We start from the raw sequence: 13,685 nt of genomic DNA, 5'->3' as shown, positions 1-13,685 counted from the left end.
AATTTAATGCAGACGTGTGAGGTGTTGCACTTTGGGAGGACAAACCAGGATAAGACTTACACAGTGAATGGTAGGGCTCTGAGATATTAAGATATCAGATATTTATTTATCAGTCACATGTACATCAAAACAGTGAAATATGGCTTTTTGCATTGCTAAAAATGTGCTGGGGGCAGCCCACGTGTTGCCACTCTTCCGGCGCCAACATAGCATGCCCACAGCTCCTAACCTGTACGTCTTTGGAATGTGGGAGGAAACCGGAGCACCCGGAGGAAACCCATGCAGACACGCGGAGAACATACAAACTCCTTACAGGCAGCAGCGGGAATTGAACCCAGGTCGCTGGTGCTGTAATAGCATTATGCTGACTGCTATGCTACCATGGTAGAACAAAGGGACCTGGGAATACAGGTCCATAGTTCCTTGAAAGTGCATCACAGGTAGATAGAGTTGTAAAGAGAGCTTTTGGCCTTCATAAATCAGGGCACTGAGTACAGGAATTGGGATGTTATGTTGAAGTTGTACAAGACATTGATGAGGCCAAATTTAGAGTATTGTGTGCAGTTCTGGTCACCTCTCTATAAAAGGGATATCAATAAGCTTGAAAGAGTGCAGAGAAAATTTACAAGGATGTTGCCGAGAACCGAGGTATAGGGAAAGATTGAATAGGTTAGGACTTCATTCCCTGGAGCACAGGAGAATGAGGGGAGGTTTTACAGAGGTATAAAAAAAATTATAAGGGGTATAGATAGGGTGAATGCATGCAGGCTTTTCCCCCTAAGGTTGGGTGAGACTAGAACGAGAAGCAATAGGTTTAGGGTGAAAGGTGAAATACTTAAGGGGAATATGAGGGGGAACTTCTTCACTCAGAGGGTGGTGCAAGTGTGGAACAAGCTGCCAGCAGAAGTGGTGGATGCGGGTTCAGTTGTAACATTTGAGAAAAGTTTTGATAGGTTCGTGGATGGGAGGGGTTTGGAGGGATATGGTCTGGGTGCAGATAGATGGGACTAGGCAGAAGATCAGGTCGACATGGACTAGATGGGCCAAAGGGCCTGTTTCTCTTCTGTAGTACTCTATGACTCTAATTTGATGAAGGTAGAGCGGTGGATGTGGTGTATATGGATTTTAGTAAGGCGTTTGTCAAGGTTCCCCACGGTAGACTCATCCAGAAAGTCATGAGACATGGGATCCATGGAAACTTGGCTGTGTGGATTCGGAATTGGCCTGCCCACAGAAGGCAGAGAGTGGCAGTAGATGAAGAGTATTCTGCCTGGAGGACGGTGACTAGTGGCATTCTGCAGGGATTTGTTCTGGGACTCCTGCTATTTGTGGTTTTTACAAATAACTTAGACGAGGAAGTGGAGGGGTGACACGAAGTTTGGAGGTGTTGTTGATACTGTAGAAGATTGCTGTAGGTTACAATGGGATATAGACAGGATGCAGAGTTGGCGGACAAATGGCAGATGGAGTTCAGTCCAGAAAAGTGTGAAGCGATACACTTTGGAAGATCAAACTTGAAGGCAGAGTACAAGGTTACTAGCAGGATTCTTAACAGTGTCGAGGAACAAAGGGATCTTGGAGTCCAAGTCCACAGATCTCTCAAGGTCACCGCACGTTGATAGGGTGGTTAAGAAGGCATATGCTGTGCTGGCTTTCATTAGTCGAGGGATTGAGTTCAAGAGTAATGTTGCGACTCTGGTTAGACCACACTTCGAGTATTGTATTCCGTTCTGGTTGCCTCATTATAGGAAGGATGTGGAAACTTTAGAGAGAATGCAGAAGAGATTTACCAGGATGCTGCCTAATATGTCTTACAAGGAAAGGTTGAGCAAGCTAGGGGTTTTTCCTTTAGAGTGACAGAGGATGAGAGGTGACACAAGAAATTCTGCAGATGCTGGAATCTGGAGCAATACACAAAAAGTGCTGCAGGAACTCAGCAGGTCAGGCAGCATCTATGGAGGGAAATAAACAGTCGACGTTTCAGGCCGAGACCCTTCATCAGGACTAGAAAGGAAGAGGGCAGAAGCCAGAATAAGGTGGTCATTGTGGGCCAAAGGCACCATTCCTGTGCTGTACCATTCTATGTTCTATGTACTCAATGGATTCAGAATTATGGGGCGGGGGGAGATCACATTGTGGAATTCATTGCCACACAGGGCTGTGGAGACCAAGTCATTGGATGCACTTAAGGCAGAGATTGATAGGTTGCTGATCGGTAAGGGGGTTAAAGGCTACAGGGAGAACGGGGCTGAGCGAAAATTTTTAAAAATCAGCCATGACTGAATAGTGGAGTAAACTCGATGGACCAAATGACCCAATTCTGCTCCTATGTCTTATGGTCTTTAAATCAATGCATTATGATATGAACTTACTAACAGCAAGGTTGGTGGAAACAGTAGTCAAAGCTATCATGAGGGAAAGGTCTACCTAGTATTTGAGGGAGAATGGAACTGACCGATTGCTCTACAAAGAGCAAGCGTGGACTTTGGGGACTAAATGACCATCTTCTGGATCTATAAATGGCATTCTGCCCTCCTGTGTTGTTTCTAATAAGAGATCTATCCAATTATCATACTCGGTTTCTCCTCCAAACTTGTTCAAATTCCAATTCCATTTAATTCAATTTTGAAAATAACTACTGGATCTCCTTCCACTGCACTTCAGGCACTGCATTCCCAACAACAATTTGCTGCTTAAGATGAAAGTCTCCACCTCTTTTTTCCTGCCAATTACATCAGATCTCGTTAGCAAACCTCCTGCCATGGAAATTTGTTCTCATGATTTGGAACCTCACAAATTGATGGATAATACAAAAATAGGTAGTATCATAGACAGTGAAGATGGTTATCAAAAATTACAGGGGGATCTTATCAGCTGGGTAAGTAGGCAGAGGATTGGCAAATGGCCAAGTGGCCTTGGGGACTGTTGTGGAGCAGAGGAACTTGGAGTGCAAGTGCTTAGTTCATTGAAAGTAGCATCACAGGTAGACAGGGTGAAGATGATGTTTGGCATGATGACCTTCATCAGTCAGGACACTGAAGATAGGAATTGGGACGTTATGTTACAACTATACCAGATGTTGGTGAGACCACACTTGGAGTATTGTGCACAGTTTTGGTTGGCCTGTTATAGGAAAGACATTATTAAACTAGAAAGAGTGCAAAGTCAAAGTCGAGTTTATTGTCATATGCACGAGTACATGCATGCACGGGTGCAGTGAAAAACTTACTTGCTGCAGCATCACAGGCACATTTGCAGAGCAGAGCAGATTTATGAGTATGCTGCCAGGACTCAAGGACCCAAGGACCCAAGTAATAGGGAGATGTTGGGCAGGTTAGGACTTTATTCCTTGGAATGCAGGAGATTGAGGGGTGACCTTATAGGGGTGTATAAATAGGGTGAATGCACATAGTCTTTTTTCCCAGGGAAGGGAAATTAAAAACTAGAGGGCATGGGTTTAGGGTGAGAGGTGAAAGATTTAAAAGGGACCCAAGGAGCAACTTCATGCAGAGGGTGATGTGTATATGGAATGAGCTGCCAGAGAAAGTGGTTGAGGCATGTACAGTAACAATATTTAAAAGACATTTGGATAAGTACATGGATTGGAGCGGATTAGAGGGATATGGGCCAAACACGAGCAAATAGGACTAGCTTGGTAGGCACCATGGTTGGCATGGATGGGTTGGGCCGAAGGGCCCGTTTCCATGCTGTATAACTCTATGACTTTTAGTTGCTGATGTTACCTTTTCTTCCAGAGCTGCACACATTGCATCCAGAACCAAACGATGATGTCCGAATACTAAGAACTTTTCCCGACCGCTTTCGAGCAAATCACACACATATTCTCTGTAAAACAGTCATCACAGTTTGCTTATGGAGTGGACACATCATGACTTCCTGCCAGATGGAGAGTTTATCAGACAGACATCCTGACTAGGGCTGGAGGATTTAGGACAGACTTTACTCCTACCTTGGACAGCAATAAAACTGACCAGTGTAAGGAATCAAGTAACTAGCTTCAGTTCATGTGATTTCTTTTTATACTGGGCTTACTGGTAAGACTAAAAGGTCCCCTTAAAATGGGCAGATCAAAATCATTCTCAGAAGGTTGCGTCAATTGGTAGAGGTAAATAAATACTTGACAAGCAAAAGGATAAAAGGCTACCTAGGGTAGATGGAAATTTGAACTCGAGGTTACAATCAGATCACCAAGATCTTATAAAATGGTTGAGCAGGCTTGAAGGGGCCAAGTGGCCTACTCCTGCCTCTTCATAGTGTTCTAAAGACTCATGACTTCAGAAAAAAATAGCACTGTGTCTATCTGAAATGGATGACCCCTGGATCATCCCACAAGAGGAAACATCCTCTCTACATCCAATGTCAAGACTCTTCAGGATCACGTGTTTCAATCAATTCCATTCTCCCGCGTCCAGCAGATTCAAGCTTAGCCTGTCAAATCTTTCTTCAAAAACCCCCGTTCTAGGGGTTTTCTCTCAACTGCTTCCAACACTGCTCCTTAAATACTGTATACCCTCCTCCAGGTGTGGTCTCACCAACACCTGTATCAATGAAGTATAACCTCCCTATTTTTACATTCAACTCCCCTTGTAATGAACAATAACACTACCACTCTCTGCCTTGTATCAACAAGTCAATTTTGGATCCAGTTTATTAACCTGCCTCAGATCCCTTGCATCAAGTATTCATCCACTTAACATCCATACCTCTTTGCAATGTTCTTGTATCTGCTTCGTAATTTACTTTCCCACTTACCTTTGTGGAGGTTTTGAGAGTAGCCCGAGTAACCGTAGAGTATTTTATGGATGCTACACACTGTGTCCTAGTGGTGGAGGGAATGAAGTAAATGGGATGACAATTTGAGGCTGACTATCCCTGGATGGTGTTGAGCTTCTAGAGAATTATTGGTGCTTCGCTCACGCAGAAGACTACAGAGTATTTCATCACGCTACTTGAGAGTACTTACTTTACTGAGAGTAAGACCCTGAAGTATAGGAGCAGAATCAGGCCATTCGGCCCATCAACTCTGCTCTGCCACTCAATCATGGCTGATTTTTTTCCCCCAAACCCCATTCTCCCATCTCCCCGTAGCCCTTGACCCACTTACCAATCAAGAACCTATCAATCTCTGCCTTAAATACACCCACTGACTTGACCTCCACAGGCCTCAGTGGCAACAAATTCTACAGATTCATCACCCTCTGGCTGAAGAAATTCCTCCTCATCTCAGTTTTAAAGGGATATCCCTTTATTCTGAGGCTGTGCCATCAGATCCTAGACTCTACTACTAATGTAAGCATTCTCTCCACGTCCACTCTATCCAGGCCTTTCAGTATCCGCAGGTTTCAATGAGATTTCCTGCCTCATCCTTCCGAGCTCCATTAAGTACCGGCCCAGAGCCATCAAACGCTCCTCCTGTGTCAAGCCTTTCATTTCCACAATCATTCTTGTGAACCTCCTCTGGACCCTCTGCTGGGCGATCTTTCCTTCGATGGGGCTTAAAATTGTTCACAATATTCCAAATGCAGTCTGACCAATGCATTATAAAGCCTCAGCAATACACCACTGCTTTTATGTTCTAGTCCTCTAAGTGAATGCTGACATTGTATTTGCCTTCTTTACTACCAACTCAACCTGCAAGTTAACCTTAAAGGAATCCTGAATTAGGTCTCCAAAGTCCCTTTGCACCTCCAGTTTCTGAGTTCTCCCTCCATTTAGAAAATAGTCTGCACTTTTATTCTTTGTACCAAAGTGCATAACCCCACACTTCCTTGCTCTGTATTCCATGCCACTTCTCTGTCTCTGTGACACTACCCGTCCCTCCACCTATCTTGGTATCATCTGGAAACTTGGCCACAATGCTATCAGTTCCTTCATCCAGATCATTAATGTATAAAGGGAAAAGTTGCAGTCCCAACACCGACTCCTGCAGAACTTCACCAGTCACCACCAGCATCCTGAAAAGGACCCCTTTATTCGCACTCTCTGATCTGCCAGTCTTCTATCCATGCCTCTAACACCATGGGCTCTTGTTTAGCAGCCTCACGTGCAGTATCTTGTCAAAGGCCTTCTGAAAATTTAAGTAAATAACATCCACTGTCTCTCCTTTATCTACCCTGCTTGTTACCTACTCAAAGAATTCTAACAGGTTTGTCAGGCAAGATCTTCCCTTAACAAAACTGTGCCAACTTCACCCTATTTTATCATGTACTTCCAAGTACTCTGAAATTTCACCTTTAATAATGGACTCCAAAATCTTACCAACCACCGAGGTCAGTCCTGTTGGCCTACATTGTCCTGTCATTTGCCTCCCTTCCTACTTAAACAGGGGAGTTATATTTACAATTTCCCCGTCCTCTGGGACGCTCCCTGACTCCAGTGATTCCTGAAAGGTCGCTACTAATGCTGTCACAATCTCTTCAGCTACCTCTTTCAAAATGATGAACAATCTCATATTTCCTTATGAGATAGGAGACCATTTGGCCCATTAATTCTATGTCAACTCACAGAGCAATCCCATTTTCCACTAACTTTCCCTATAACCTATTCTCACAACATTCCCATCAACTTTCCTAACTCCACCATTCATCTATACAATGGGGGTAATTTACAATGGCCAATTAACCTACCAACCTGCATGTCTTTGAGAAGAGGGAGGAAACTGGAACACCGGGGGGGGGGGGGGGGGGGGGGGTGCAGCAAGGGACCCACGTAGTCACAAGTGGTCGGGATTGAACCCAGGTCACTGAAGCTGCGAGGCAGTAGCTCTATTAGCCACACCACTGTGCCTCCCCTTGAGGCAAACAACATTCTGAGTACCTACAAGGTAGATACAAGGATATTTCGTGATTTCAGAGAAGGGTGGTGGAGGTAGTAGAAGTGAAGGTGGCGTGTAGAAGTTTGGAACTCAGTGGCAGAGACACAGAGTAAGCGGTTGGCCACTTCAGACCGATGATCAGAAATTTGCCACAGGGCAGTGAACCTTAGATATTCTCCATCCCAAAGCTGTGGATGTTGAGTCATTAGAGGGGTCATTTGGGATGCTTCTACTTCTATTCATTTTCTTGTGGTAGCCACGTTAAGGCCAGCAGATGCAGAAGGATATCACCACATGCAAGATCTCCCAGTCATACACTATCTTTAACGGTAATAAGGAAAAAGCCAAGTATATAGAGTTAGGTCACAAATAAGGGAGGAGGTTAATAAATGGATACTCGCTTGCTCACACAATGGATCGAACTTTAGCTTCTCCTGTGCGATTGTAGAAAAGTAGCAGTGCCTCCTTTTGCTCACGTTTCTGTTATAAAAGGAAGAGAATCATTTTGGAATAAACACCAAAAATCTTTTCTATGTGTCCATTGACGTTGCACCGGAATCGGAGCTAATTCCTACAGTGAAGCTCCTTTTCACACTCAAACTCTGTCCCCTGTAACCCCGGGCAAGGGACAGAACTTGAGCCTACTGCACTTTGCAAACTCATCAGCTGAAGCAGCAGGATAAGCAGATAGGGGGATTCTAGAACATCGAACAGTACAGCATAGTACAGGCCCTTCGGCCCACCATGTTGTGCGGACCAATATAAACCTTATCCCCATTCAATCTATCACCTCCCATAACTCTCTATTTTTCTTTCGTCCATGTGCCTATCTAATATACTCTTAAACAATTCTCTCGGATTGGCCCTTACTACCACACCCGGCAGTGCATTTCAGGCACCCACCACTGTGTAAAAAAAACCTACTTTAACATCTCCCCTGAACTTTCCTCCACTCACCTTAAACCGGTGACCTCTAGTATTGGCCATTGCCACCTTGGGTAAAAGATGCTGGCTGTTCACTTTATCTATGCCTCTCATAATCTTATACACCTCTATCAAGTCTCCCCTCACTCGCCATCGCTCCAAAGAGAAAAGCCCTAACTCGCTCAACCTCTCCTCACAAGACATGCTCTACAACCCAGGTAGCATCCTTGTAAATCTCCTCTGCACTCTCTCCAAAGCTTCCACATCCTTCCTATAATGTGATGACCAGAAATGAACACAATATTCCAAGTGTGGTCTAACCAGAGTCTTACAGAGCTGCAACATTACCTCTCAGCTCTTGAACTCAGTCCCCCGGCTAAAGAAGGTCAGCACACCATACGCCTTCTTAACTGCCCTATCCATGTGCAGCAGCTTTGAGGGATCTATGTGCTTGGACACCAAGATTCCTCTGTTTCTTCACACTGCTAAGAATCCTGTGCATTAACCGTGCACTCTGCCTTCAAGTCCGTTTTTCCAGTGTTTCACTTCACACTTCTCCGGATTGAACTCCATCTGCCACTTCTCCACCCAGCTCTGCATCCTGTCCAAATCCCGTTGCAACCTACAATTATCTTCTTCACTATCTACTACACCACCAACCTTTGTGTCATCCGCAAATTTACCAACCCATCCTTCTACTTCTTCATCCAAATCATTTATAAAAAAATCGCAGAGTAGGGGTCCCAGAACAGATCCCTGCAGATCACCACTAGTCACCAACCTCCAGGTCGAATACTCCCCTTCTACAACCACCCTCTGCCTTCCATGAGCAAGCCAATTTCAAATCCACACAGCCAATTTTCCATGGATCCCATACCTCATGACTTTCTGAATGAGCCTACCATGGGGAACCTTGTCAAACACATTGCTAAAATCCACATATCACATCCACTGCACTACCGTCATCAATTTGTCTTGTCACTTCCTAATTTGTATTAGGCTCATGAGGCATGACCTGCCCTTCACAAAGCCATGTTGACTATCCCTAACAAGACTATGCTTCTCCAAATGCTCATAAGTCCTGTCCCTTAGAATCCTCTCCAATAGTTTGCCCACCGCTGATGTGGGACTCACTGGTTTATAATTCCCAGGATTAACCCTTTCACTTCATTTTATTTAACTTTCCAAACTCCCCATGAAGGAACAACAGAGCCCAAGGTGGGAAGGTTGACGCGGTCCAACACAGCACATTCTGCAGACTACACTAGTCAGGAGTAGAGGATCAAACAAGAGCAACAAGTCACTTTTTTCAGTTGTCAGTATTGTCTACCTGCATTGCACTTTCTCTGTACTGTAACACTTTATTCTGCACTGTTATTGTTTTACCTTGTACTACCTCGATGTACTGCTGTAATGGATTGAAAGGTATGGACGGTATGCGAGACAAGTTTTTCCACTGTACCTCAGTCCATGTGACAATAATAAACCAATTTACCAGTAGGATCACACCGTGCACAAAATGATTGTCAGGTTTCTGAATATGTAACACATTGTGCCCTAGTTGTGTCTGTCTTAGGGAATCAAGAGTTAGAGGGCATAGGTGTAAGGTGAGTGGGGAAAGATTTAATAAAGACCTGAGGGGTAACTTTTTCCATACAGAGGGTAGTACGTATATGGGACGAGCTGCCAGAGGAAATGGTTGAGGCAGGTGCAATAACAACACTTGAAAGACACTAGAATAGAAAAGGTTGAGGGGGATATGGCCAAACTTCATTAGGAGTTTGAGGAGATTTGGTATGTCACTAAAGACTCCTGCAAATTTCTACAGATGTACAGTGGAGAGCATTCAGACTGGTTGCATCACTGCCTGGTAATGGAGGCTCCAAAGCAGGATCACAAGAAGCTACAGAGGGTTGCAGACTCAGCCAGCTCCATCACAGGCACAATACCTGCACACCCCCCCACCTGGCCATTGAGGACATCTTTAAGAAGCAGAGCCTCAAGGTGGCGGCATCCATCACTAAGGACCTTCACCATTTGGGACATGCCCTCTTCATATTACTGCCATCGGGGAGGAGGTACAGGACCCTGAAGACTCACACTCAACGTTTCAGGAACAGCTTCTTACCCTCCGCCATCGGACTTCTGAACTGTCTGCAAACCCATGAACACTACCTCATTATTCCTCTTTTGCAACATTTATTTTCGTAAGTTATAGTAATTTTTAATGTCTTGCACTGTACTGCTGCCACAAAACAACAAATTTCACAACATACAATGGCATGCAAAATTTTGGGCACCCCTGGTCAAAATTTCTGTTACTGTGACTATTGAAAGGTTCCCTTATACAATGAGATGGACTATGACCTCACGATCTACCTTGTTGTGACCTTGCACCTTATTGCACTGCACTTTCTCTGTAGCTGTGACACTTTACTCTGTACTGTTATTGTTTTTACCTGTACTACATCAATGCACTCTGTACTGACTCAATGTAACTGCACTGTGTAATGAATTGACCTGTATGATTGGTTTGCAAGACAAGTTTTTCACTGTACCTTGGTACAAGTGACAACAATAAACCAATACCAATAATAGTTATGTGAGTAGAAGATGAATTGATCTTCAAAAGTCAGAGTTAACGATGAAACATTCTTTTCATCTTTAAGCAAGATTAGTGTATTATCTTTGACTTGTACAATTTTAGAGTGGAAAAAAGGAAAGGAGCACCATGCAAAAGTTTGGGCACCCCAAGAGATTTAAGCTCTCAGATAACTTTTACCAAGGTCTCAGACCTTCATTAGTTTGTTAGGGCTATGGCTTGTTCACAACCATCGTTAGGAAAGGCCAGGTGATGCAAATTTCAAAGCTTTACAAATACCCTGACTCCTCAGACCTTGCTCCAATAATCAGCAGCCATGGGTTCCTCTAAGCAGCTGCCTAGCACTCTGAAAATTAAAATAAATGATGCCCACAAAGCAGTAGAAGGCTATAAGAAGATAGCAAAGCATTTTCAGGCAGCTTTTTCCTCAGTTCGTAGTGTAATTAAGAAATGGCAGTTAACAGTGTTACGGATTAGGTTACTATTGGTGAATGTCCCCTTAAGACATAGTACAGTAGTGTGCACGTGTGGCGTGATTACCACAACAACAGGAGATAAGGACGTGATGACGCATTTGGAGCAGGGGGAGGGGGAGGCCTGCTGGTCTCTGTATCGATGGATGAAAAGCAATAACTACAATCCACGTATGGATTTTTGGAATAATCCAGTGGAGTCCACTGTGTCGTTAACCTGTAGAAGGAAACAGGTACTTGTGTGGACGGCCACGTCTCGAATGCCTTTTCGGGGTGGCAGATGCTTCGGAATAAAGGAATGGAGATCATCAGTGATTGAGGTGTCATATGAGTTCCATCATGGAACATTTGGATTTTGTAATTACTCTATTTTCTCTCTACATCTTCTCTTCAGTCAACGGTGGCTTTTGAAGAAGCCTTTGCTCACGTTTCACTTTATGGCTTGCTGAACTGAACTTTGAGAACTATTCCTAGACTTGGAGTTTGGGAATTTGCCACTTCGATTTTAGTTTTTGGGGTTAATGTTTAACATCTAACATTTTTACTTTTATTTTTCTTATTATCATAAGTAGTTATTAATAAAATAGTTTTAACACTTATACATGACTCAGTGTGTTTCTTTTGTTGCTGGTGGAGGTCAAGTTGAGGTCTAGAAGACCAAGAAAACTTTGAGAGAACTGCTCGTAGGATTGCTAGAAAAGCAAATCAAAACCCCTGTTTGACTGCAAAAGACCTTCAGGAAGATTTAGCAGACTCTGGAGTGGTGGTGCACTGTTCTGCTCTGCAGTGACACCTGAACAAATATGACCTTCATGGAAGAGTCATCAGAAGGAAACCTTTCCTGCATCCTCACCACAAAATTCAGCATCAGAAGTTTGCAAAGGAACAGCTAAACAAGCTTGATGCATTTTGGAAACACGTCCTGTGGACTGATGAAGTTAAAATAGAACGTTTTGGCTGCAATGAACAAAGGTACGTTTGGAGAAAATGGGTGCAGAATGAAAAGAACACCTCTCCAACTGTTAAGCACGGGGGTGGATCGACCATGCTTTGGGGTTGTGTTGCAGCCAGTGGCATGGGGAACATTTCACTGGTAGAGGGAAGAATGAATTCAATTAAATACCAGCAAAAATTGTCATGGACAGGGACAGGTGCAGAGAGGACAAGAAGATATTTAATTGGGGAAGGGCAAACTACGAGGCTATAAAGGAGAGAACTTGGGAGTGTAAAGTGGGATGTCCTTTTTGAAGGGAAGTGTACCATGGAGATGTGGTCGATGTTCAGGGATCTTATGCAGGATGTTAAGGATAAATATGTCCCGGTGAGGCAGAGAAGGAATGGCAGGGTGAAGGAGCCGTGGGTGCCGAGAGAGGTTGAACGACTAGTTAGGGAGAAGAAGGTAGCATACATAAGGTATAAGCAGCAAAGTTCAGACAGGGCCCGTGAGGAATATAGAGTAGCAAGGAAAGAACTTAAGAAAGGGCTGAGGAGAGCTAGAAGGGGACATGAAAAGGCATTGGCTAGTAAGGTTAAGGAAAATCCCAAGGCCTTTTTCACCTATGTGAAGGGTAGGAGGATGGCTAGGGTAAAGGTAGGTCCGATTAAAGACAAAGGTGGAGGAATGTGCCTGGAGGCGGTGGAAGTGGGAGAAGTTTTCAATGAATACTTCTCTTCGGTATTCACCAAGGAGAAGGGGTCTTGATGACGCGGAAGGGAGTGTTGGTAAGGGTAATGTTCCCGAAGTCGTAGATATCAAGAGAGGATGTGTTGAAGTTGTTAAATAATATCAAGACTGATAAATCTCCGGGGCCTGACGGGATTTTACCCAGGCTGCTTCGAGAGGTGAGGGAGGAGATTGCTGAACTGCTGGTAAGGATCTTTGAGTCCTCGTTGTCCACGGGGATGGTGCCGGAGGATTGGAGGGTGGCGAATGTTGTCCCCTTGTTCAAAAAAGGTAGTAGGGATAGTCCAGGGAATTACAGACCGGTGAGCATCACGTCTGTGGTGGGTAAGCTGTTAGAAAGGGTTCTAAGGGATAGGATCTATGAACACCTGGAGAATCATGGATTGATTAGGGACAGCCAGCATGGATTTGTGAAGGGAAGATCTTGCCTCACAAGCCTGATAAGAGTTTTGAGGAGGTGACCAGGAAGATTGATGAGGGTAGTGCAGTAGATGTGGTCTATATGGATTTTAGTAAGGCGTTTGATAAGGTACCTCATGGTCGGCTTCTTCAGAAGGTCAGAGGCCAAGGGATCCAAGGAAGCTTGGCTGTGTGGATTAGGAATTGGCTTGCATGTAGAAAGCAGAGGGTTGTGGTGGAAGGAGTGCCCTCGGATTGGAGGGCAGTGACTAGTGGTGTCCCGCAGGGATCGGTTCTGGGACCTCTACTTTTTGTGATATTTATAGATGACTTAGATGAGGGGGTGGAAGGCTGGGTTAGTAAGTTTGTGGACGACACTAAGATCAGCGGTGTTGTGGATAGTATGGAGGGCTGTCGGAACTTACAGAGGGATATTGATAGGATGCAGAGCTGGGCTGACAAGTAGCAGATGGAGTTCAATCCGGAGAAGTGTGAGGTGGTACACTTTGGAAGGACAAACTCCAGGGCAGAGTACAGGGTAAATGGCAAGGTACTTGGCAGTGTAGAGGAGCAGAGGGATCTTGGGGTTCATATTCACAGTTCACTGAAAGTTGCCTCACAGGTAGATAGAGCAGTTAAGAAGGCCTATAGGATGTTAGCTTTCATAAGTCGTGAGATTGAGTTTAAGAGCCGCGAAGTGATGATGCAGCTTTACAAAACTCTAGTTAGACCACACAGAGTACTGTGTTCAGTTTTGGTTGCCACATT

General features: G+C 44.4%; 1 protein-coding gene across 1 annotated transcript in view; it reads right to left on the bottom strand.

Annotated features, from left to right (window-relative positions):
* smarcal1 (SWI/SNF related, matrix associated, actin dependent regulator of chromatin, subfamily a-like 1) overlaps window positions 1-13,685 on the bottom strand; it is a 61,556-nt gene that overhangs the window by 12,864 nt on the left and 35,007 nt on the right. Inside the window, exons 11-12 of the mRNA XM_052025861.1 lie at window positions 7,245-7,315; window positions 3,744-3,846 (exon numbers count right to left, since the gene is read on the bottom strand). Of these exons, the coding sequence (XP_051881821.1) occupies window positions 3,744-3,846; window positions 7,245-7,315 (174 nt within the window). The remainder of the gene's footprint in view (window positions 1-3,743; window positions 3,847-7,244; window positions 7,316-13,685) is intronic.

This window comes from Pristis pectinata, chromosome 1 (assembly GCF_009764475.1).
Source record: "Pristis pectinata isolate sPriPec2 chromosome 1, sPriPec2.1.pri, whole genome shotgun sequence".
NCBI classification, from domain to species: Eukaryota; Metazoa; Chordata; class Chondrichthyes; order Rhinopristiformes; family Pristidae; genus Pristis; species Pristis pectinata.
Note: the sequence above shows the minus strand (reverse complement) of the source record. Positions and strands in the feature narration are given on the sequence as shown.